At 46.7% G+C, this 19,893-nt stretch overlaps 4 protein-coding genes across 7 annotated transcripts in view; 1 reads left to right on the top strand and 3 right to left on the bottom strand.

The window, feature by feature from the left end:
* Positions 1 to 2,815, top strand: part of RANBP9 (RAN binding protein 9) — a 39,185-nt gene extending 36,370 nt beyond the window's left edge. The window contains exons 12-14 of the mRNA XM_084281581.1: positions 517 to 668; positions 1,353 to 1,464; positions 1,859 to 2,815. Coding sequence (XP_084137707.1) covers positions 517 to 668; positions 1,353 to 1,464; positions 1,859 to 1,989 — 395 coding nt within the window. The 3' untranslated portion in view covers positions 1,990 to 2,815. The remainder of the gene's footprint in view (positions 1 to 516; positions 669 to 1,352; positions 1,465 to 1,858) is intronic.
* A 263-nt stretch (positions 2,816 to 3,078) lies between these two features.
* NOL7 (nucleolar protein 7) lies at positions 3,079 to 7,256 on the bottom strand. The gene is made up of 8 exons (XM_084307053.1): positions 7,038 to 7,256; positions 6,893 to 6,953; positions 6,752 to 6,801; positions 6,610 to 6,638; positions 5,640 to 5,724; positions 4,591 to 4,712; positions 4,437 to 4,514; positions 3,079 to 3,427 (listed from the first exon to the last, which is right to left on the bottom strand). The coding sequence occupies exons 1-8, from the start codon at positions 7,220 to 7,222 to the stop codon at positions 3,366 to 3,368; spliced, it is 672 nt and encodes a 223-aa protein (XP_084163179.1). The 5' UTR covers positions 7,223 to 7,256; the 3' UTR covers positions 3,079 to 3,365.
* A 302-nt stretch (positions 7,257 to 7,558) lies between these two features.
* Positions 7,559 to 13,400, bottom strand: SIRT5 (sirtuin 5; the record flags this gene model as incomplete). The annotated part of the gene is made up of 9 exons (XM_084281721.1): positions 13,269 to 13,400; positions 12,890 to 13,028; positions 11,812 to 11,945; positions 10,787 to 11,012; positions 9,664 to 9,751; positions 8,938 to 8,991; positions 8,405 to 8,528; positions 7,735 to 7,850; positions 7,559 to 7,634 (listed from the first exon to the last, which is right to left on the bottom strand). The coding sequence occupies exons 2-9, from the start codon at positions 13,002 to 13,004 to the stop codon at positions 7,559 to 7,561; spliced, it is 933 nt and encodes a 310-aa protein (XP_084137847.1). The 5' UTR covers positions 13,005 to 13,028; positions 13,269 to 13,400.
* A 1,686-nt stretch (positions 13,401 to 15,086) lies between these two features.
* Positions 15,087 to 19,893, bottom strand: part of KIF13A (kinesin family member 13A) — a 115,655-nt gene continuing 110,848 nt past the window's right edge. For 2 of the 4 annotated variants that reach the window (XM_084281729.1, XM_084281727.1), the window contains 2 exons: positions 18,242 to 19,313; positions 15,087 to 17,249 (listed from right to left, as the gene is read on the bottom strand). In XM_084281729.1, the coding sequence (XP_084137855.1) occupies positions 16,966 to 17,249; positions 18,242 to 19,313 (1,356 nt within the window). In that variant the 3' untranslated portion in view covers positions 15,087 to 16,965. Of the gene's footprint in view, positions 17,250 to 18,241; positions 19,314 to 19,893 lie in introns of those variants that run through there. The other 2 variants (XM_084281726.1, XM_084281728.1) reach the window with 2 other exon arrangements.

Raw genomic sequence — 19,893 nt, 5'->3', positions numbered from 1 at the left:
AGCAATGTTCCATTTCATTACAAAAGAAGCCCGAGATGTTCAAATCATAAAGCTAGTATGTTGTACAAGGACTGTGTACCTTCTAAACAGCAATGTCTGTCATGGGAGCTAGGGGTTTAGTTCTTTTTATCCTAGTTTACTGGTTCAGGGTTTGGCCTATCTTTAGAAGTCCAATGACAAAGAATTTAAAAGGTAGCTAGAATGTGGGGGCTCTTATTTTTTTTTTTTTTTCAGTAAAATCTGGTTTATAGTCCCAGTTAGTTTAATACAATTTGTTGTAAAAAAAAGCAGTATGTGTGGAAGGCTTTTGCCATTAAGTAAATCTTCCAAGATACTGTTAATTAAGGAGCAGTTTAACAGGGTGCAGCACAGGAGTGCAGTCTGCCAAGATCTGTGGCCCTACATGGTTTCCCCCTGAGAAGGCAGATGGTTTTAAAGCGAAATCAGTGCACCTAGATCCCTAGCTTGCTTCTTGTCTCTTTATTAGTGGTGATGATGACGATATCGTTTTTGCAGAAGTAGATTCAAGTCAGTTAAGGCGTCAACTGTGTGGTGGCAGCCAAGCAGCTATCGAAAGAATGATCCATTTTGGAAGAGAATTGCAAGCGATGAGTGAGCAGCTAAGAAGAGAATGTGGCAAAAACACAGCAAATAAGAAAATGCTCAAGGTATGCTTAATCCTGAAGTTGTGGTGGTAAGGTGAACAACCATGCTGCCCAGTGGAAACTTTTCACAGCATGCTGCCTAACAGTATTGTTTTGCTTCTCTCAGACAAAAGTCACAGAAGCTTAAGCATTCCAGTCAGCGGTGGGTAGCACCATCTTGTCTGTGTAGCACATTCATGGGGGAAAATAACTTCATGCTGTAATATTCAGAGCAGAGCTGAATTTGGCACATCCCTTTTCTCTTATTTCTGACCATGGAGCTTGGCTACTGGAATCAAAGTACAGCTTTCAGCGAGAATTGGTGCAGGTGCCAGAAATGTGCGCTCTGTTTAGTATGCTCAGCGTGTATAATTAGTTTACCTTGATTTGAGGCTGCCCTGGAAAATAATTCCCTTACCAAAGACTGACTGCCTACAATTTCCAGTCTGTTTTTTTCTTGCCACTTACTAAAACACCGATTTTATCTTTCCAAATAATTTTGTTGGGAAAAGCACCACTTGTTTAAACCAACTTCTGTTAGATTTTTTTATCCCTTTGTACTGATGAAGGATTTTTAGGTAAAAATCTGTCTTACAAAACAACTGTCTTCTCGCTTTGGAGTCATGAGTCAAAATGTGTTAAGAAAATGGTCCTAGCAGAATACAGCTGTGATGCAATAATGATTTTTTTTTAATTATCTTTCCACAGGATGCTTTTAGTTTACTTGCATATTCGGATCCTTGGAGCAGCCCTGTTGGAAATCAGCTTGACCCGATACAAAGAGAACCTGTGTGCTCTGTGCTTAATAGTGCAATACTAGGTAAGGCCTCGTGGTTTGCACGTTTGGTATCCGTGTACCTTTTGTTGAAGAACGGCAGCGCTGCTGCTCACCCTGCGTCGTGTGCTGGGTTTAGTACTGGGCTGCTGGCTGAGGGATCAGTGAGGGGTGGCAGTGCAATCATGCTCTGCTGGCTGGACAGAGTTTTGGGGGGTGTTAGTGCAACAGATGTAATACCCGTCTGGTTGGTTCCAAGCAAAAATGGGCTTTTTTAACATTGGGGCTAGGTGGGGAATTTCAAAATGTCACTTTATTCCTGTTTTGTATTACTGTATGGATAAGCTTTGCATGTAAATACAAGAATTTTGTTTTCAGTACATGAAAAATCATGAAAACTAATGAGGTATTTAAACTGCCATTGTGAATCCTCTTTCAGAGACTCACAATCTGCCAAAGCAACCGCCGCTTGCCCTCGCCATGGGACAAGCCTCACAGTGTCTAGGATTGATGGCTCGATCAGGAATTGGATCCTGTGCGTTTGCCACAGTGGAAGATTACCTACACTAGCTATGCATTTGAAGATCTGAAAGGTGTTGTGGCATATTCGACGTGGAAAGTAGACCAGCTCTGCTGACTGGAATTTGGGATTTTAATTATGTACTAAGGACAAGTCTGTCGCTTTATGTTGCTTCCTAGTTTACAGCATGATGCAAATGATTTCTAACTTAGTGTTAGGAGAAAATTTCCATCTTTAAACCTCTTAGGCAACTAAGAGTGGAAAATATCACTGATAACGTCAGCCATCCAAATTGACAATTACAAATCCTCTAAACGATTGTCCAAAACAAACCAAAAATCCTGCTACCTTGTGGTGGGACGGAAGGATAGCAAACGTGGATGTGTTAGCATATGGGTGAGACAAACGTCAAGCAGGATGACTTGCCAACCTCCACCCCCATTGTTACATAGTTCAATCAATGTAATTTGCAAAATGCATAAACACCTGATGGTTTGGATATATAGTGTTGATGGGAAGAAATGATATTTTTTAATGTGTACTGTAAAACTTGAATTACTCAGGAGCTGAGTGAATATGTTTGTTGCTACTTACAATCCCAACCTGTTGATCTTAGTAGTTTTTTTTGTTTTAACATGGTCTTTTCAACTTTGTTTCCTTGTTTAACTACAGACAGCTTCTGTTGTGTAGACTCACCAGTTTAACTGTTGTATTATAACAGTATTACATGTCAACACAGTGTGGTTATGACCTATTTATATAAAAACCAAATATTTAGTCAATTTACAGTCTTAATTTAATCTTTGTACACCTTGCATTTTTAAAAGTGCTTAAATAGTACTATATTGCAATAAAATGTAGTGATATCATAATTAACCAGCCATTAAAAACTTACTTCTACATACGAGGTAGCATGGACGTGTATGCTACACTTTCTTTGAGCTGTTTATCCTAGACCAGTGCTTCTAATGTGGCCTGATTTGAGCAGGGTGCTTCAGGGGTCAACCCTGCGCCCTACTGCACTGCATCAGCGTACCGTAGCAGCTGAAGTGCTGACAGTTAAAAGCTGAGTGTGTCCTTACCATGAAGCAAACATGGCCAGCAGTTGGAGGAGTTTAAGAAAGGCAGCATCCAGAAGGGTAAGTACAAAGTCATTTGTCTTTATTCTCTCATGAAATGGAGTCCAGCTCTAGCAGCCCCTGAAGGTCCCTTCTGGGACCCAGTGCTTCGTTAGCTGCCCCCAGTAAGTTCTGAAAGGGGGAGGTAAAGAACACTGGGCAATGGGGACACAGCTCGGTAAAGATCAGTACCTGCTGAAAGAGCAGTGGTGATGGAGAAGGGGGCAGAAAAACAACAGCTGTTACATATGTACAGGTGGTGATAATCTTTAGCCCTAGTCCTTGATGGCATGTCTTCATGCTGTACTTTACATCTTCCTTGAAATCCAGTGTTTCTTAAACTTCGTTGCTTTTTGCTTTTTTTCTAGTCCTTAAAACAGAAACAAAACAGTAAGGCTGTAAGCAGTTCCCATGTCCAGCTCTGTAACCAGCAGCCATGTATTAATTACTGCAACATTTGAAGCTTAAGACAGGAGAACTGAGGGGAAAGCTGATAACGCTTTTACTTTCAAAGCACAAGTGAAAAACACTGATGACTAAGGACTGCTACTTGAGTCTAATGTGTTCCTCTGATCTTCATGATCACAGAATGAAATGGGCCCTTAAAGATGACCCAGTTCCAACCCCCCACCATGGGCAGGGGCTCCTCCCACCAGCCCAGGTTGCCCAAAGCCCCATCCAGCCTGGCCTTGAACACCTCCAGGGATGGGGCATCCACAGCTTCTCTGGGCAGCCTGTGCCAGGGCCTCAACCCCCCCTCACGGTGAAGGATTTCTTCCTAACATCTGATCTAAATCTTCCCTCTTTTAGTTTAAAGCTATTAGCCTCTGTCCTATCCCTACAATGTGATATCAAACTGTGATTGCCACAGAAGCAAATTCTATGACTGATGGGCAAGGTGGGCTAGGATTGACGTGTCCAAGTCTGTCCCCATTCATTTTGGTAATGTCCATTTTTTATAGGGACAAAGGGGCACTACTGCCCTCTGCTCTCACTAAGCAGGGATGCTAGGAAACTAAAGATCTTAATCTGAAATGACTTCAGCAGCTCAAGCTATAAACCCCCAAGTAAGAATTAGTAAGAATTATCCAATTCAACAAGTAACCGTAGCTCTAACCCTGAGACTGCTGCTTACTGTATGAAAAGGGAGCTTATGCTTGTCCTACAGGCTCTCTCCAGCAAAGCATTCATTAGGCACACTCAGGCTGTACCATCCTGCTCCCCTCCTTTACTATCACTTTCTTCTCATAAGAAGGTAGGAAGCTACAGCCCTGTAACATGCAAAAACTTATTTAAATCTAGAAAAAATAATTCAAGCGATATCTGCATAAAGTAGTACCACCTTCAGTTTTTTTTTTTTTTTTTTTTTTTACACTTACCCCAAGATTTGTCCACAAACTGAACTGCAGCTTTTTTAACTGGATCTTTCTTGTTTGCGAGGGAAAAAAATTCATTTGCTGAAATGGAGATGAGCATCAATTACTAGGTTTAACGCAGACAAACCTCGACGCAAACCTAAGGAAAACTGCGTACCACTTGTTCGGTTGGTGCCTGGGCCATAGAGATGGCTGTACACGAAGTCTTTGGCTGTTTGTTGGTGGAGCCCTGTTAAGCTCTGATCTTTTAAGTGCATAGCTGTGTAGTTTCCTTTTGACCTATTTAAAGAAAGATTTAAATCATTTTAGCATAGTTACTGAACCCAGAGCAACATTCACCCTTTAGTCAGTATTTTGCTACTTGAGCACAGCAGCTGTCTGCACGGGCTTCTGATGATCAGCCAAGCTTTGCAGCAATATTAAAAATAATAATAATAATAAATGGACTGCGAGCCTCAAACTGGTCCTGCCAGAAGCTCCTGCAACTTTCTGCTACAGAATGAAATCCAGCAATTAAGTCCCCAGCAAGTGGATGTGAGGCAGAACACAGCAAAACCTCTACTGGTGTGCTGATGATGGCCTGGATAGCTCACACCAGGTGAGAGAGGAAAGACAGGATTCTTCTCAAAATTCCAGTTTGAGGTGGTATTGCCCAGTGGAATCAAGAAAGCATACATGTGCACACACACACTAATTCTACCTGTGCACATGTTTGTAACTGTACCTATACAGCAAGAAGTGAACAAGATAAAGGAAGAAGAATAAAGCCCAGAATGTTTTTTTAGGAGTTCAGCTCTGCCTCTGTTATTGACTTGTGTACCTTTACTAAGCATTAAAATTAGTTTCATTCGCCAGTAGCTGCAAATAAATTCGGAGCTGATCATGCTGATCATTACATTCCTAAATACAGCACTTAAAAAAAATTCATGCATGGTATTATCTACAGCCACAATTAATTTAATTAAAGAAAAGCAAACAATACATCAGCAGGGTAAAGGTACCTACCTGGAAGCCACGTCATAAGATCTGCTGTTGAGATATATTTTTACAAGTACAGCAGCATAACAGGGAATTTAAGCACATAAATTTGTTTCTGTGAGAGAGCGGGTAGGGGCAACACCACCAAGTGCCAAACCTCTGCTGTGACTGGGGGAAGCAGTGCTGTCACACCGAGACAGAAGCCCCACACCTTCCCCTTTGGCATACCTGGCACCCCTGGCTTTGTCCTGCTTCGCCTGTTTGAGCACACGGCCTTCGCTCTGCTTCTCAGACCTACTGCCAGGCTGCTTGTCTAGATAAAATTTAATAGACACAACAAAAAAAAATATCCAGAACATTATGAATCACGATCAGTAAACAGAAAACAAGCAGGAAAGAAACAATGACCCAACTGAGAAACAAGCTAACTCCAACAAGTGTTTTTTCAGACCCTCTGGCTAGTGAAAGCTAGCTAAGTGTGTTACAGGGAGGAGAAGGAGCACGATCCTGAAGCAGCCATTCACTTTTCCTGTTCCTTGGCATCAACAACAACAAAAGGGATTAACCACAGGACAAAAATCCAGTGCTATACAACAGCTAAGCCCTGCTTGCGAAGAGCTTCATTCTCTACTAAACGCGTACCACAGACACTGAGCGTTCAAAACACCACACTGAGCTCATCTGTTATACACCAACTATTTTTCTTAAACAAAAAATAAGTAGCAACAGTTATACCAGCTATCTACATCATGATGAGAGAATCATTATTAAAAGAACACTCTACAACTTATTTTTGTGTAGTATAAGAGGGGGCTTTCTAGCCCCTTTGAGAAGGGCTAGAAAGCAGCATTCGGGAGTACCCTGGTGTCTGATTTTCTAGTTGAGGGTTCGTAAAAATTAAATAACATTTTTCAAGTGTCATCAACTATAGAAAGTATCAAGGCAACTAAGAGCTCTATCTAAATAGCTTCTATAACTTGAATGAATGCTGAAAATTACCATCTTTCTGGCCATCCTTGCTTGTTTCTGTTTGAACACCTGCCTGCTGCCCACGCTAAAGACCTCAGATCTTTTACCTGAAACCACTCTACATCAAAAAACGTTTGTAAGAGGGCACTGGCGTCAAGATTAATTAAGCACGACCACCACCAACCCCGCTCTCTTTCTTTGGCAGCAGCCCAGCGGCGCCTCAGCATACCTCGCTCAGCTGCAGCGGGCTTCTCCGGTCTGCGGAGGGAGGGAGAGAGGGAGGAGGGAAGGAAAGAGAAAGGCGGTCAGCGCCCAGCAGAGGGCCGGGGGAAGGCACCGTGGGTGACCCCCCGCCTGCCCCCCAGCCTCACCGTCCTGCGGCCAGCTCCTGCAGCAGCGCCTCGGGCAGCAGCTTCCTCCTCTGCGGGCACACGGCCGTTACCGGCTGTTAGCAGCCGTTAACGGCCGGGCTGTGGGTGTGAGGGATGGGATGGGTGTGAGGGTGGCGTTACCTTCTGCTCCACGAACAGCTCCTGCCGCCGCCGCCGCTTCTCCTTCAGCAGCTCCCGGTGCCTGCGGGGGGGGCCGGGCCGTCAGGAAGGGGAAGGGGACGGGGAAAGGGAGGGCAGGGGGCAGCGGGGCGAGGGCCGGCCCTACCTGCGCGCCGCCTCCCCGGCCAGCTGCCGCTCGCTCTCGGCCGCCGCCGCCGCCGCGCCGAAGGACAGCTCCTCGGGGGCATCCTCGCCATCGGAGGCCGCCGGGGAGGGCACCACGGCCGCCGCCGCCACCTCCTCCTCCTTCTCCTCCTCCTCCTCCTGCTGCTTCCTCCGCCGCCTCACCATGGCCGCACGCGGCCGCCCGGCCCCGCCTCGGAAGCGCCGCTGCCTTCCGCCGCCTGGCCGCGCCCCCTCAGCGCCCAACGGCCGCCCCCTCACGTCTAACGGCCGCCCCTTCCCGCCCAACGGCCGCCCCCTCACGTCTAACGGCCGCCCCTTCCCGCCCAACGGCCGCCCCCTCACGTCTAACGGCCGCCCCTTCGCGCCCAACGGCCGCCCCTCAGAGCCCTCCCCCGGCCATATCCCAGCACAGAGGGAGGCTGCGGGCAGCTGCCGCCTTTATTGTGGAGCTGCCGTCCCCCCTCACACCCCCACACACACACCGACACCCCCCGGCCCCCCTCAGGCGATGATCTCGCTGTGGTGCCGGGCCAGCGCCGGCGGCAGCGTGGTCCCGCAGGGGCCCGAGAAGTGGAACCTGCAAGGGAGAAGCTGGTGTTAGAAGGGCAGGCTGCCTTCTCGGAAAAAAATAATAAAAGGAGGGGTTTTGTCTTCTTTTTTTAACAGTCCAGCCTTACCTGAACTTGTCTGTAGCGGGAGTGGCTTCCATGTTGAACTCCGCAACTGGCACTCCTCGGGCAGACACCTGCGGGGCGAACATGGCAGCGGGGTACACCACTGAGGAGGTTCCCACCTGCAGGGGCGTCAAAAAGCCATGAGCAAGCCCTAAAGCACACAAGAGCCCTACAGAAATGAGGGGAAAGATGTACAGTTAGTGCCGCTGCACGTTTAGCTACCTGACGTGGTATAGGAATCAAAAATCGTTTGATTTTTGACCCAAAGAAGCCTGTTTGTTTTTCTGGGATTCACGTTTGTTTGTTTTCTCCTCATTTACAGCTTTAATGCCCCAAATGGCAGACTACCTTCTGGAACGCAAAACAAAGTGTCCCCTCTAGCACTTGAGATTATTTGGTGAGTGGCATGCAATATTCCAAGCAAATGTTTCGGTCAGTGATGCAAAATGTACGTGGCACGTAAAAAAAAGAAGCAGCAGCACACGCCAATAGCTAACTACCATCTTACAACATTTTGTGTTTTTTTAAAAAAGAAAACTGATCATCAAAATAATTCTCGGGGGCTTACAGCTCCCCTGGGGAAGCACAAAGGCATCTCCTGTACCCAGGAAGCGCCACCCTTGGACTTAGCCCCCCCGCTGGTAACCTCCTAGGCGACAAGACCCGCACCCACCACCAAGCAGAGGTCGCACATGTCCAGTTCCTTCTCAACCTCTGTGAGGACGTCAGGATCCAGCGTTTCACCGAACCACACAACGTGGGGACGAAGGAGGCCGTTGCAGCCATCTTCCTCGCACCTGTTTAAAAATCACAGAGGTACGGCGTGATGTTTCTGATGCGGGCATTTCAACCTGCACAGCGGCAGAATGGTTTTCATTCTCGTTTGGACACATCTACCTTAGTTTCTTACTGCAATTCTCCTACTACACACTACCAAGCCCATGACTGCAGGTGTGTTCTGCCCTCAGTGCTCAAGAACACAAACAAGCAATCACTTTGGCATCACGGTAACCTTCCAGCACCCACTCCTATTGTCTGGGGTCTTCCTGACGTTAGGTTTAGATTTAGACTCAGTCTCTGGGCAAAGACCCGTGTCTCTTTATCTCACAGAATGAATTCGTGTCCTTCCAGAATGACACAAACAGTACTTTGAGATGCATCAGGCATGAAGAATCAATAGCAAAAAATAAAGTCATCAATACGTACTGAGGAAGCTGTTCAACTGGAATTGAAGCATCTTCTACATCTGGATCTGGAGCCCTGAGGTTACAAAATTGAAATATTTATTCAATCACACAAATGGAGTGCACTTCATATATTACTAAAAACTTGGTATTCCCTAAGGCACACTCTCTAATCAAGGAATCTGAAACTTCAATCAACTTAAACATCTCCTACCACCCTAGCCTTCCACACACAGGGCAGGCAGACTTCTATGCAGAATTATCCCAGAGCTGCAATCAGCTTCTCAAAGTCTGACAAGAGCACAACAACTATTTGTGAAGCTGTCTAAAGATATGGTGAAATGCAAAGGGACTAAAACTTTACACCTATGCCTATCATCCCCTCCCTCCTTTTAAGTTCAACAGTGAAAGAAAAAGGATGCAGGAGCCCACAGGACTCTTCCGCAACTTAAGAAGAAACCCTGGGAACTGCTTTTCCTTTCTTTTTGTTTCACACATCTGCATTTCACGACCTGTAATCCTAAGAATCTCACTGATGCGTAGAAGCACAAGAGCTACTAGGTGCTCAAGAGATGCAGAAGAGGACAATCCTGTTACATGCTACAGCGATGACAGCCTGATGCAAGGAATGAGCGCATGATTTGAAATATGGGAAGACAAAGAGGATGGGAGCGAAGAGCTGTTGTCAAAGCGTGCAGCAGCCTAACCAGAGAGCACAGGAAGCCTGCACGGCAGGTAGGTGTATTACCCTTTCCCCACCAGTGCTGGGCATATCGGGCTCTTGTAATTCGCAGTCACGTTTCCACAGTTGGTGCAGCGAGTTTTAAATAAACTTCCTGAAACACAGAAAAAGGAAACATCAGGGATCACACAAGTGCTCTGAAGCGTGGCTGTACAAGCAAGGGGCGATGTTTATCCTCGGTGGCCTTTGTTTGGCTTGTGGGTAACCCACACACGACCAGGACCAGGTGTTGCAACCCGGCAGCCTTCCGACTGAGGCGCTGTCTGCACAGCGCACGCACACATGTTTAGTTTGCAGCCCGGGACAGCCGAGTTGCAGTTTTTGAGAGGAAAATCATTCCTTAAAATATTACCAAAGGAGCTGATTTCTGCTTACTGTTTTTTCCCTTGAAAGAGAAACATTGTCCGTAATAATAATAGCAATAACATGCTGGTTAACGCCACTTTTTTTTTAATGCAAACTCCCCAAACCCCAATGGTATACCTGTAAACTTTTGTAGAGTTAGTAACGAGCGCTGTGGAGCTTCTTTTTGTAAAGAATAAGAATAATCAAAATGTAACTATACCCCAGCATCTATCACTGGACCCACAACTGTAAATAAACAAACTGCGTCATGCTCCTCTGCCACTTCCAGTCCCCTCCTCCTCGGGAAGGCGAAGCACAGGCAGGAAGGACAGGACAGGACAGGACAGAGGGCAAGCGGCAGGCAGCACAGAGGGCAGAGCGCCAGGGCTGGCAGCACAGCTCTTGCCCGGAGGCCTTTTATTTGTGACACCACTGCCACCACACAGCTGAAGCCCTCGATAGACTCTTTTTCCCTTTCTGAAGCAGCATCAGCCAGGTTTCACTCTCCGCATGCATTCAGGTAGATGTGAGGCAAACCTGAGCAGGTGGGAGGGGAGAACCAGTTCCCGCGTGGGTCAGAACCCATTAAAAAGGCCGCTGACAAATAAATGGGGGTATGAAGAGCCCAAAACAACTTCCAAAAGAGAACAGGGTGATACCACAAATAAACCGGTAACCACTAGCATGCAGTTAAGACAAGTTTCATCTCTCCCAGCAGTCATCCCACTCCTTCTTCTCCCCAAAGTTTTCCCGTCTCGTGGCAGCCAGGTGAGCTGATCCTTACCATGAATTTCAAGGAGGTGCTTGGAGCCTGCCTTCCTGTGTAGCTCGTCGATGTTCTGAGTAATGACCACCACGCTCCTTCCTTGTTTGCTCAGCCGCTTTTCACACTCGGCGATGGCAATGTGCGCGGGGTTGGGGTGCTTGCTCAGCATCACCTCCCGGCGGTAATGGTAAAACTCCCACACACGGGAAGGGTTGCGTGCAAAAGCGCCCGGAGTGGCCAGTTCCTGAGAGAGATGCAACAAGTTGCTCTGATAAGGAAGATGTGAGAGAGCCCCGCACCCTGCCAGCTCAGCTGTGCCCTGCAGAACTGGACAGGCACAGACCACTTGTACCCAGATGCAGTGACAGGAATAAAGGTCGTGAGCCACGTCCCACCAGGACCACGAGCCAAGGTATCTTACCGAGAGAGGAGATAACTTGTGTTGGCCATCACATAGGGCCTGACACGGTACACTGGGACCTCGTTCTGTGCTGCCCCCCAAATCCCGAGGAGGTTAGTACGGGCCAAAGGATGATGAGAGGTTTCCCCACGCACCACGTGGGGCGTTCAGAACTCATTCACACAGCAGCCATAAAACTCAGCGCTGTGCGGATGCACCTCCTGTGCTAGCAATTTCTTTTCTGCTTTAGTTTAAATGTAGCACAGGCCAAATTACAAGCCTAACATCTCTTTAATGTGCCCGTAAAATCTAAAGTCACCATTAAAAGAAAACTAGTTGGTATCTTTGGTACTGCCCTTTATTATTCTGGTAGAAGTTTCTTAAGATTTTAAATTAGGAAGGGCCCCATGAGGCAGCAAAACACCGAGGTGTCCCAACAAGAGCAAACAGCTAAGCTGCAAGGCGGCAAGAAAACAAGGACAGTAGAAAGACCCAGAGCTGTCTGCAAAAACTTCATTTTTCCCCGAATGGCTGATAAACCAAACCACGAAAAAACACTTTTAGCTTCTTCTGACTCTTCACACTCCCATGGAAAAACTGATGGAAAAACACAGCAGTGCAAACGTGTGCCGTGAGTACGTACCTGTGCTTGCCACTTTCTCCAGAAACCTCCAGCTCCTCTGAAGGTGGGAACTCCGCTCTCGGCACTAACACCAGCTCCTGTAATTATGGCTATGTGCTTTGCTTTGGCAAAGACTTCCCGAAAATCAGCCATATCTGGACGTGGGGGAGAAGGATGAACAGCTGCTCAGACACTTAAATGCTTACAAAAGAGGCCATACAGACAGTGGTGGCAACAAGCATCCAGAAATGGCTTCTGCATGCACCTGCCAGGACTTCAATTTCCAAATACCATTTTTTTTCTGAGTTTCTGTATATCGGATTTTGACAGGCATTTCTTGGAGGGCCTCAAAAATACAGGATCAAACCCAGTAGGGCAACATGTATTGAACCAGGGATATACTGAGCATTGGAAAGACAGAAGCCTTAAACTGAAGCCTTCAAAATCGAGGTGACCTAATTCCCAGCTCAGGTCGGATCACCTCACTCCACCCAGGAGGATGTTCACCTCCTTGGCCACCAGGGCTCCTCAGCAGCTCCTGGTCTCCTGGGTGTCCACCAGGGCCTTTTCTGCAAAGCTGCTCTCCAGCAGGTCAGCCCCAACCTGGGGTTACTTCAAGTTAAGGCGCATCTTCAGGTTTAAAAATATATACAGTAATTTTTTTTTTTTTTTTACTACTAGACTAAACAAGGCTTCTGAGGTTACCCAACACCCTGCCCCTGAGCTGCTGCCCATGCTCGAGGCCCTCCATAATTCCCATCCAAAGAAACAAGGGCTGAGTTTTATTGCCCATTAGGGGTATGAAAAGGAAATGCAATAAAGCAGCATACATTTGCGGGCCTAAGTTATAAATATTAAACATAAACACGTCAAAGGCAAGGCGCTGACTGCAGCTTCGCGAGGGGGTACAGCTGTACAGTCTGTAGGCACAGGAGATAAACCTTAGCAGCCCAAAACCAAACCAGCTCCACACTCCCCTGGGCATTTTGAATTAACTGCAGGCTTTGTCTATGACATGAGACTTTCTAGAGTTTTATATCAAGCTTCTGCTTGATTGTGATCCGTTCGGGAGACCGAGGCAAACAAACACGAGTCTTACTTGAGCTAGGCCGAGCCATTTCCAAGCAAAGCTGCTGCTTCTTTGCAGAAGGAGGCTTAAGAGCGCGGGACACCGGGGAGACCAACCTTCTGCTGGCTACCTGGAAGAGACTCATCGGTGTCACCTCCGGGGGCTTCACCTGCGAAGAAACAGCGGCAACACGAGCAGATCACTCAGGGAATCCTCCGTGAAGCGCAGGGCACAAGCGCTACTCGGGTTATTATTTTCTTAGGAGGCTCAGCAGCTCCGCTGCTCGTCCCTCCTGCCTGCAGGGCTACCGCAGCAGCGACCCCAAAAGCCCCCGAGGGGCTGAGCCGGGCGGCTCAGCGCTGCCTCCGGCTCCCCCTGGGGCAGCTCCGCGTCACCGCAGGGCGCTCACCGTCCCCGGCTCCTCACGGTCGCTGCCTCCCTCGCTTCATCAGGCGGCAGCAGAGCCCCGGTACCCCCGGTACCCCCAGTCCCGGAGGCGCTGGGCCCGGGCCCGGCCCCGGCCCCGCCGTGCGGCCCCGCACGTCCCCGGCCCGCCCCGCCCCGCCCCGCTCCGCCTCCAGCCCCGGGCGGGGAAGGGAAGGGAAGGGGCGGCCCCGCGCCGGCTCGGATTTGGGGTGAGGAGAGCTGGTTTTAGCTCGGTTTGCCACGGGAACGAGGCAGCCTGCCTCGCTCGCCCTTCCGCAGCAGCTTCACAGCCCGTCAGTCCCTGGCAACCCACCTGAGATTTCGGGCGGTACTATGAGGCTGTGCTCTCAGCTATATGGTCTGAATTTTGGGATATGCCCGTGTTGGACTCGATGATCCTCGTGGGTCCCTTGCAGCTCGGGACATTCTGTGATTCTATTCCTCTGTGAGTTTTGTGCCATCAGCAGCTCAAGGTTTCCTAAAACAGCCCCAGACCCGAGGAAGCCCTCCACAAGTACCGCCAGGCTGCAGAAGCGGCCAGGGAGCAGCTTCGGCCCCTGCCCGGCCTGTGCGGGACTGGAAACGCTGCTGGAGGGGAAGGGGGACACCAGCATGGGGCAGGCAGCGGGTCAGGCCGGGGCAGGTTGCTCCTGCTGGATCACACCTCACCTTTCCTCCTCTGCACTGCTCCGCAGCACTGCTCCTTATGGTGTGACAGCGTTTCGTACTCTGCCTTTGGCTGCAGATACAAAAGGAGCCTTTTGTGGGGGAGTTTTGGGGACATCAGAAGCAGCGGCTGAAGGCCCTGCTTGTGCTCGCTGGAGGGAGCCAGCTGTTTCAGTTCCCTGAGAGCTCTGGCTGAATCTGCATACAGGGCTGTAAGCTTGGGAAAAAAGCTCATCAATTCAGAAAACAAGATAGAAGGCCACCGATCTAATTTAGCATTGCAACTATCCTGCTGATTAAAATCACACACTTTTATTTGGAGTAGCCAAACCACTGGGCTGACAGGTTCGTGCTGGCAGCTCAGGCGAATGGCAGACTGGCACTGTCAGTTGCTATTGAGCATTTTGATGGGGTTTGGTTTGTTTTTGTTTGTTTTTCAACTTCAGGTCTTAGAATGGATCACACGTCCTGCTTATTAGGCAGCGTGCTTTAGATGCTGGTTAAGATAGTATTTAGAAACAATGAAAAGCAATTTGCAGTTGGACGCTCCCCGTGGCATTCTTCCACTGGTTACAAAGTTCAGGGCAGCAAGCTGCTCCCCTGACCCCAGGAACGGAAAACCTGCTTCTGTTTAGCAGCCCAGTCTGAGAAGCACATCAACCAGAAGGCCTGCCTGCATTTTCACATTACGTCCCAGCACTCATTAGGCACTTTTCTTCTAACTTTAAATTAACCTCGGGCAGGACGTGTTAACGTGCCAGCTTCACAAAAAGTAAACGTCATGATAGCACAGGTTATGCCAAAGGCTTACAGCTTGCAAACAGGTTGGCTTCTTTATGTTTCTCTGGCAGTTGTAGATTTTATGCTCCAGGAAGTACAATTATTTCAGTGTTTCTTAAGCACTCATGTATTCTGTATTCTTAAAGGCTGAGAACAATGCACAGCCTAGCTCAGCTGATGCTAACCTGGTATAAATTCTGCGTCTTTGCCATACCAGAATGGCTACGTTAACTTTCAAAATTGTTTGTAGTGGCCTAGGACAAATATTTATACAAATGTGCATATACATACACACTTTTTTTTTAAAAAAAAGCTTTATAAAAAGGTTAAGTGGCATCTAAAATTAACTTCAAGATACTTGGCAGTGTTCTAGGATCATCTGTGCCTGATAAAATACTCCTGCCTAAAGAAGTTTTTGCTATTCTGGTAATTTCCTCCAGCAAGAGTCGTCGTTTACGCAGCAAGAGCAGCTGGACACCACAAGTTCTGTAAAGGTCTTCATTCCGCCAAAATGGATTAACACAAGCGTGTGAGAATCCTGTCTCAGAGCTGCCAGAAGTTATGTCAAGGGCAAGCACACTGAATTTCGCCCGCCCCCCCCGGCACACCGCCCTCCCAGCTGCCAACCGCGTTCTGCTCAGACGAGGGCCGTACACTCTGAGTAAGGAGCCTGCCTTCCAGGAACATGTCCAGTCTCCCCTTGGCCCACACCTGCTTTTAGTGCCCGTGCTGTTCCCTGGCAGGAGTTATGCAGCTCTGCTTCCCCTTGGAGCGAAGGGAAGGGAAAGCAGCAGGTGAGGAACGTGTATCCACGTGGGCTCTTCCCATCCTGTGCTGCAGGAAGCAGTTATAACAGGTTAAGGCCACCCCGTGTTCCACTCCAGTCGCAGTCCTTCACCACTGGTACAAAGTATGCTGCATCTGAGCACCAGCCGCTGGTATCAGCTTGGGTTTCATGGTGTCATGAAACCGAATTGCATCAAATACAAGTCAAACATTTTTTTTAAAATCCCAAGTAAACAGTCTGTATTCTAACACACAATACGTCTGTACCAATTAAATACAGTATGGCAGTATATAAATTACAGTTCTTTACAGTAAATAGTAAAACACTAGAGTCCGCTTACTGTACACAACAATCAAAGAAAGAACAGCAGCTTTTCAGTAAGGTCCCAGGTATCGCAATCACTCACTTGCTAAGAACAAAGAGAACAGATACAGCAGGCCATTCACTTCACCCATTTTTTACCATGTCACTTTACAAACATCCAGAACACTTGTACAGGCATCTACAGTATCTACACGTGGAACAACATTCTTAGGAATTCATGAGCACCAGACACAAATCCCTCCATCATTCCCATTATTAAAATAAACTTTACAGATTAAAATTACTTTAGCAGTTTCTATTTCATCTTGATAATAACCAGCAAGTAACAAGTGCAAAGTTTGCAGTCACGATCCATCTACTGCTTCTTTGTTTCCCTGTTTCCCCCACAAACCCCTAAAAAACAAAAACGAAACCCCAAATGTTGTCCTCTCACGCCCTTGCAGTAATACTGTTTCTGCAGTCGAACTGCCCGGCTGGCTTATGTTAACACATGAAACACCAGACTCTGAGCTTCAGGCATCGTTAGTCACTTCACTACAATGCCAAGTCAGCACAGTGGCAGGCCTCTAGGAAGACAAAAAAAATGATGAAGCAGTTGGATATTTCAGTGTGCTTAAACACAGAACATAAGGCTGCACGGTGCCCAGTGACTAAAAGAAACATGGCACCACGTTATCCGTTAAAACATTTACATAGAAAGATATAAACAGCAAATGTGTCAATCTAAAACAAGTTCTTTGGTAATGAAGAACAGCAAACTGTAAGTTTTTTTTTTTTCCGAATACGGATTTACATCCTGTTTTTCCACAATAAAATATTTTTTTTTGTTGTTTAAAATATATCTCCCAAGTTGTTGCGTAACAAATAGTCCAGTACCTCAATTATCTACAGGTCAGCTTTAACTGTATTTTAGTGTGCAGCCGTATCTGCCCACTGGCAGATGAACTATAGATACACATTCATATATATAATATATATATTATTTATAAAAAATTAGAGAATTAAGTCAAGGACTCTGGAGAATACACATTCTGTATGGACAGATTAAAATGTACAATAGCTTCAAAAATCCATAAAGTTTTCTACACAGTGACGCGTGTAGTAAGTGCAAAAATACTGCCGTTTAGTTAATCCATGATTTCCTGTTTTCCTGTTTCCTAGAAAAAGCAGAAGCCGCCGCGTCTCCTGAATGACAGAGGACTTCTCCTGTTTTAGACGTGGAAGATGAGCCTTGAAGCACGGAACTTCTCCGTTTCTCTACAGTGGAGGATGCCTGAGACCGCGAAGTGCTACTCCATTTCCTGGTGGAAGCTGGTGCTTTACTGAGGCGTCCGGGACGAACAAACACGCCGTGTCGTGGCTTGCAGTGGAAGTACTCTTTACCTTTTACAGTTCCGTCGTGCTTCCCTTCGATGAAAATAAATGCACAAAATTAATCATCGGAATTTATCGGAAAATATAACTGTAGCATTGAAGAGGGCATGTTTTTGGCTGTCTGTGAAACAGCCAAGTATTTTAGCTGTGAGTGCTAAAACCACACAGATAACAAGCACTAGTGTGAGCAAAACCTGGAAAGGAGGGCTTGAACTGTGACCGAAGAGGTGACTTTACCTAAAATATTACTTTAACTAACAGTTTAAAAAGTCAAACATTTGTTCATTTCAACAAATAAATGATGCTCAAAGCCAATTACTTGTAAGCTTAAAACTTATCTGTCAGAGAAACTTCTAGTATAAGTGCTAAAAGCCATTAAGCTGCTACAAATACTGTCTGAGGATCTGAAGGCACTTTCTGTTGGAATCTCTTAACACTTACAGAACACTGATTTTCTTCCAGACCCCATCAAGTTAAAGTTAAAGTTAAAGTTAAAGTTAAAGTTAAAGTTAAAGTTAAAGTTAAAGTTAAAGTTAAAGTTAAAGTTAAAGTTAAAGTTAAAGTTAAAGTTAAAGTTAAAGTTAAAGGCAACTTGTACTCTATAATCAAGTTTTTGCCCGCGGGGGAAAAAATAAAAAACAAAACACAGCGAACTTCTGAAAGCTACAATCAGCAAACCCATTTGATAGGTGGTACCCATTGTTAGCACTGCCCATCAACACGCACACTGATAGAAAAATATCTGCCAATTTTAGGCGTTGCTTGTTTTTCTGATCTATAAAAGCAGACAGGTGTGATCGGAACTACTACAACACGCAAAGCGTTATTTTGCATTTAGCAAGAAGAACAAGGCTGTAAGAGATCTGAAAATCAATCCTTATCAAAACATCCTTGTAAACAGAAAGCCCAGAATGCTACGTGCCAGACGCCAAGCTATTATGGAATTCGACAGCACGTGGTTGCAATGCAACCTTAAAATAGATCACGCTAACTGCACAGATAACCAAGAGCACATTTAGGCTTACCCAGCTGAACATTTAGCTCAACTCCAACCCAGATTCCAGCTGAAAAATCCACCGTTCCCACGTATCTCACCGTGCCCATCTTGTTACTTCCGACGCAGACCTGTTCACCCACGGCCACCCAGCTGGGCAAGACGTGGGCGTGATCTGCAGAAGCAGCCTCCTCGCAGTCGGAGCCATCCAAGTGGTCCTTCCCGCTGAAGTCATCTATGGAAGCATCAGGGTAAGTCTCGTGGTCCAAAGTCTCTTTTGCTAACACAGAGCACAGAGGCCGTTCCCCGGTGCTTGCAGAGCCCGCACACGTGCCCTGCTCCTCGTCAGTTCCTTGGGACAGCTCCGAGGCACTCACTCCATTGGAGGACGCAAGGGAACAGGACTGCGGGGCTGTCGAGTGGTCAAAGTCCTTTCCGTCTTCGACGCCCATGAACTCTGTAAATGAATGATCTTCAACAATGTCCATCGTGTGCTCAACCGTTGCTTCACGCGCTGAAAATTCAATCGTACGACAGGCATTTTTGCCATCAGAGGAGCTTAGAGCTGAAAACGATCCAGCTCTGGGTAAATGCTGAGAGTCTTTGTCAGTGGCATTGAGGGACAGTGGGACTTGTTCTGTTAAGGCACTGTTTTCTTTCAGTGGCAATGTAGGTAACTTTTCTCTCGCTAACTCCTTTTCTGACTCTCGAAACTCCTTGTTCAAAGAAGATCTTAAATCATGTGCAAGGGGTGGTCCTGAAGAGTCATTAGAGTCCAGCTCCTTGACGTGACTGGCTAGCTGGTCTGTGCTATCACTACAGGGAACAAGCATGTCAGACAGGGTAGCGTTAGAGGCACTGTGGGAAAAGTAGCCACTAGTGATACTGCTAGTGGTGGGGCTGCGGGATACCTCTTTCTCAAGAACACGTGAACTCATGAAGTCTGATTTAGAAGAAAACCACTCCCTGTTTTCCAGGCTAGCATTGTAAACACTGAAGTCAGCAAACTCCTCTGGTACATAAGGTCGGAAATTTTTAAAGTTTTGTGGACTTATCAGCTTCTTATTAATGGCCTCCAGCTCACTGTCTTCCTCCTCAGAGTCCTGCAAAAGAAGAGAGTTGAGTGGGATTAGCATTGTACGACAGTAATCTGTTTCAAGAAAATCAACCTCACTTGATTTTTCCCTTCTGAGCATGGAGAAATATACATGTTTAGTACTCCTCAGCTGAAGAATGGAAGACCCCTCTGAAAAGAACTGTTCTTAAAATTCCTTAACTTAGGCAAATATTTAAAACATTTTACAGATGAGGAAAGCAAGTCGGAGATTCATAAAGCAACTTGTCTTGACATACAGGAAAAGAATCCACGTTAAAATAGTCTTTCACTAAAACTTGAAGCCTTTATGGTACTTTATTTTGCAGTCTGAGAACTCAGAAAAAAATCAATTTCTGTAAGACAAAACATACCAAGATATTTACACACTGCTTGCCTCTGTTGAATCTAAGCTCTGAACATTGCAGACAGTCTGTATGACATCTCTCTTCTGTTCAAATACTGGTATAACAAAGCTTCACATGCATGGATGGCAAACGGGTTTGTTCAGATTGCTTGTATCAGAGAAATCCCAGGCTGGAAGGCAGCTGGAGATCATTGAGCCCAACTGCCCTGCTCCAGCTGGGCCA

Source organism: Netta rufina (assembly GCF_964035555.1).
Source record: "Netta rufina genome assembly, chromosome: 2".
NCBI lineage: Eukaryota > Metazoa > Chordata > Aves > Anseriformes > Anatidae > Netta > Netta rufina.
The sequence above is the reverse complement of the archived record's forward strand: the minus strand, read 5'-3'. Positions and strand labels throughout refer to the sequence as shown.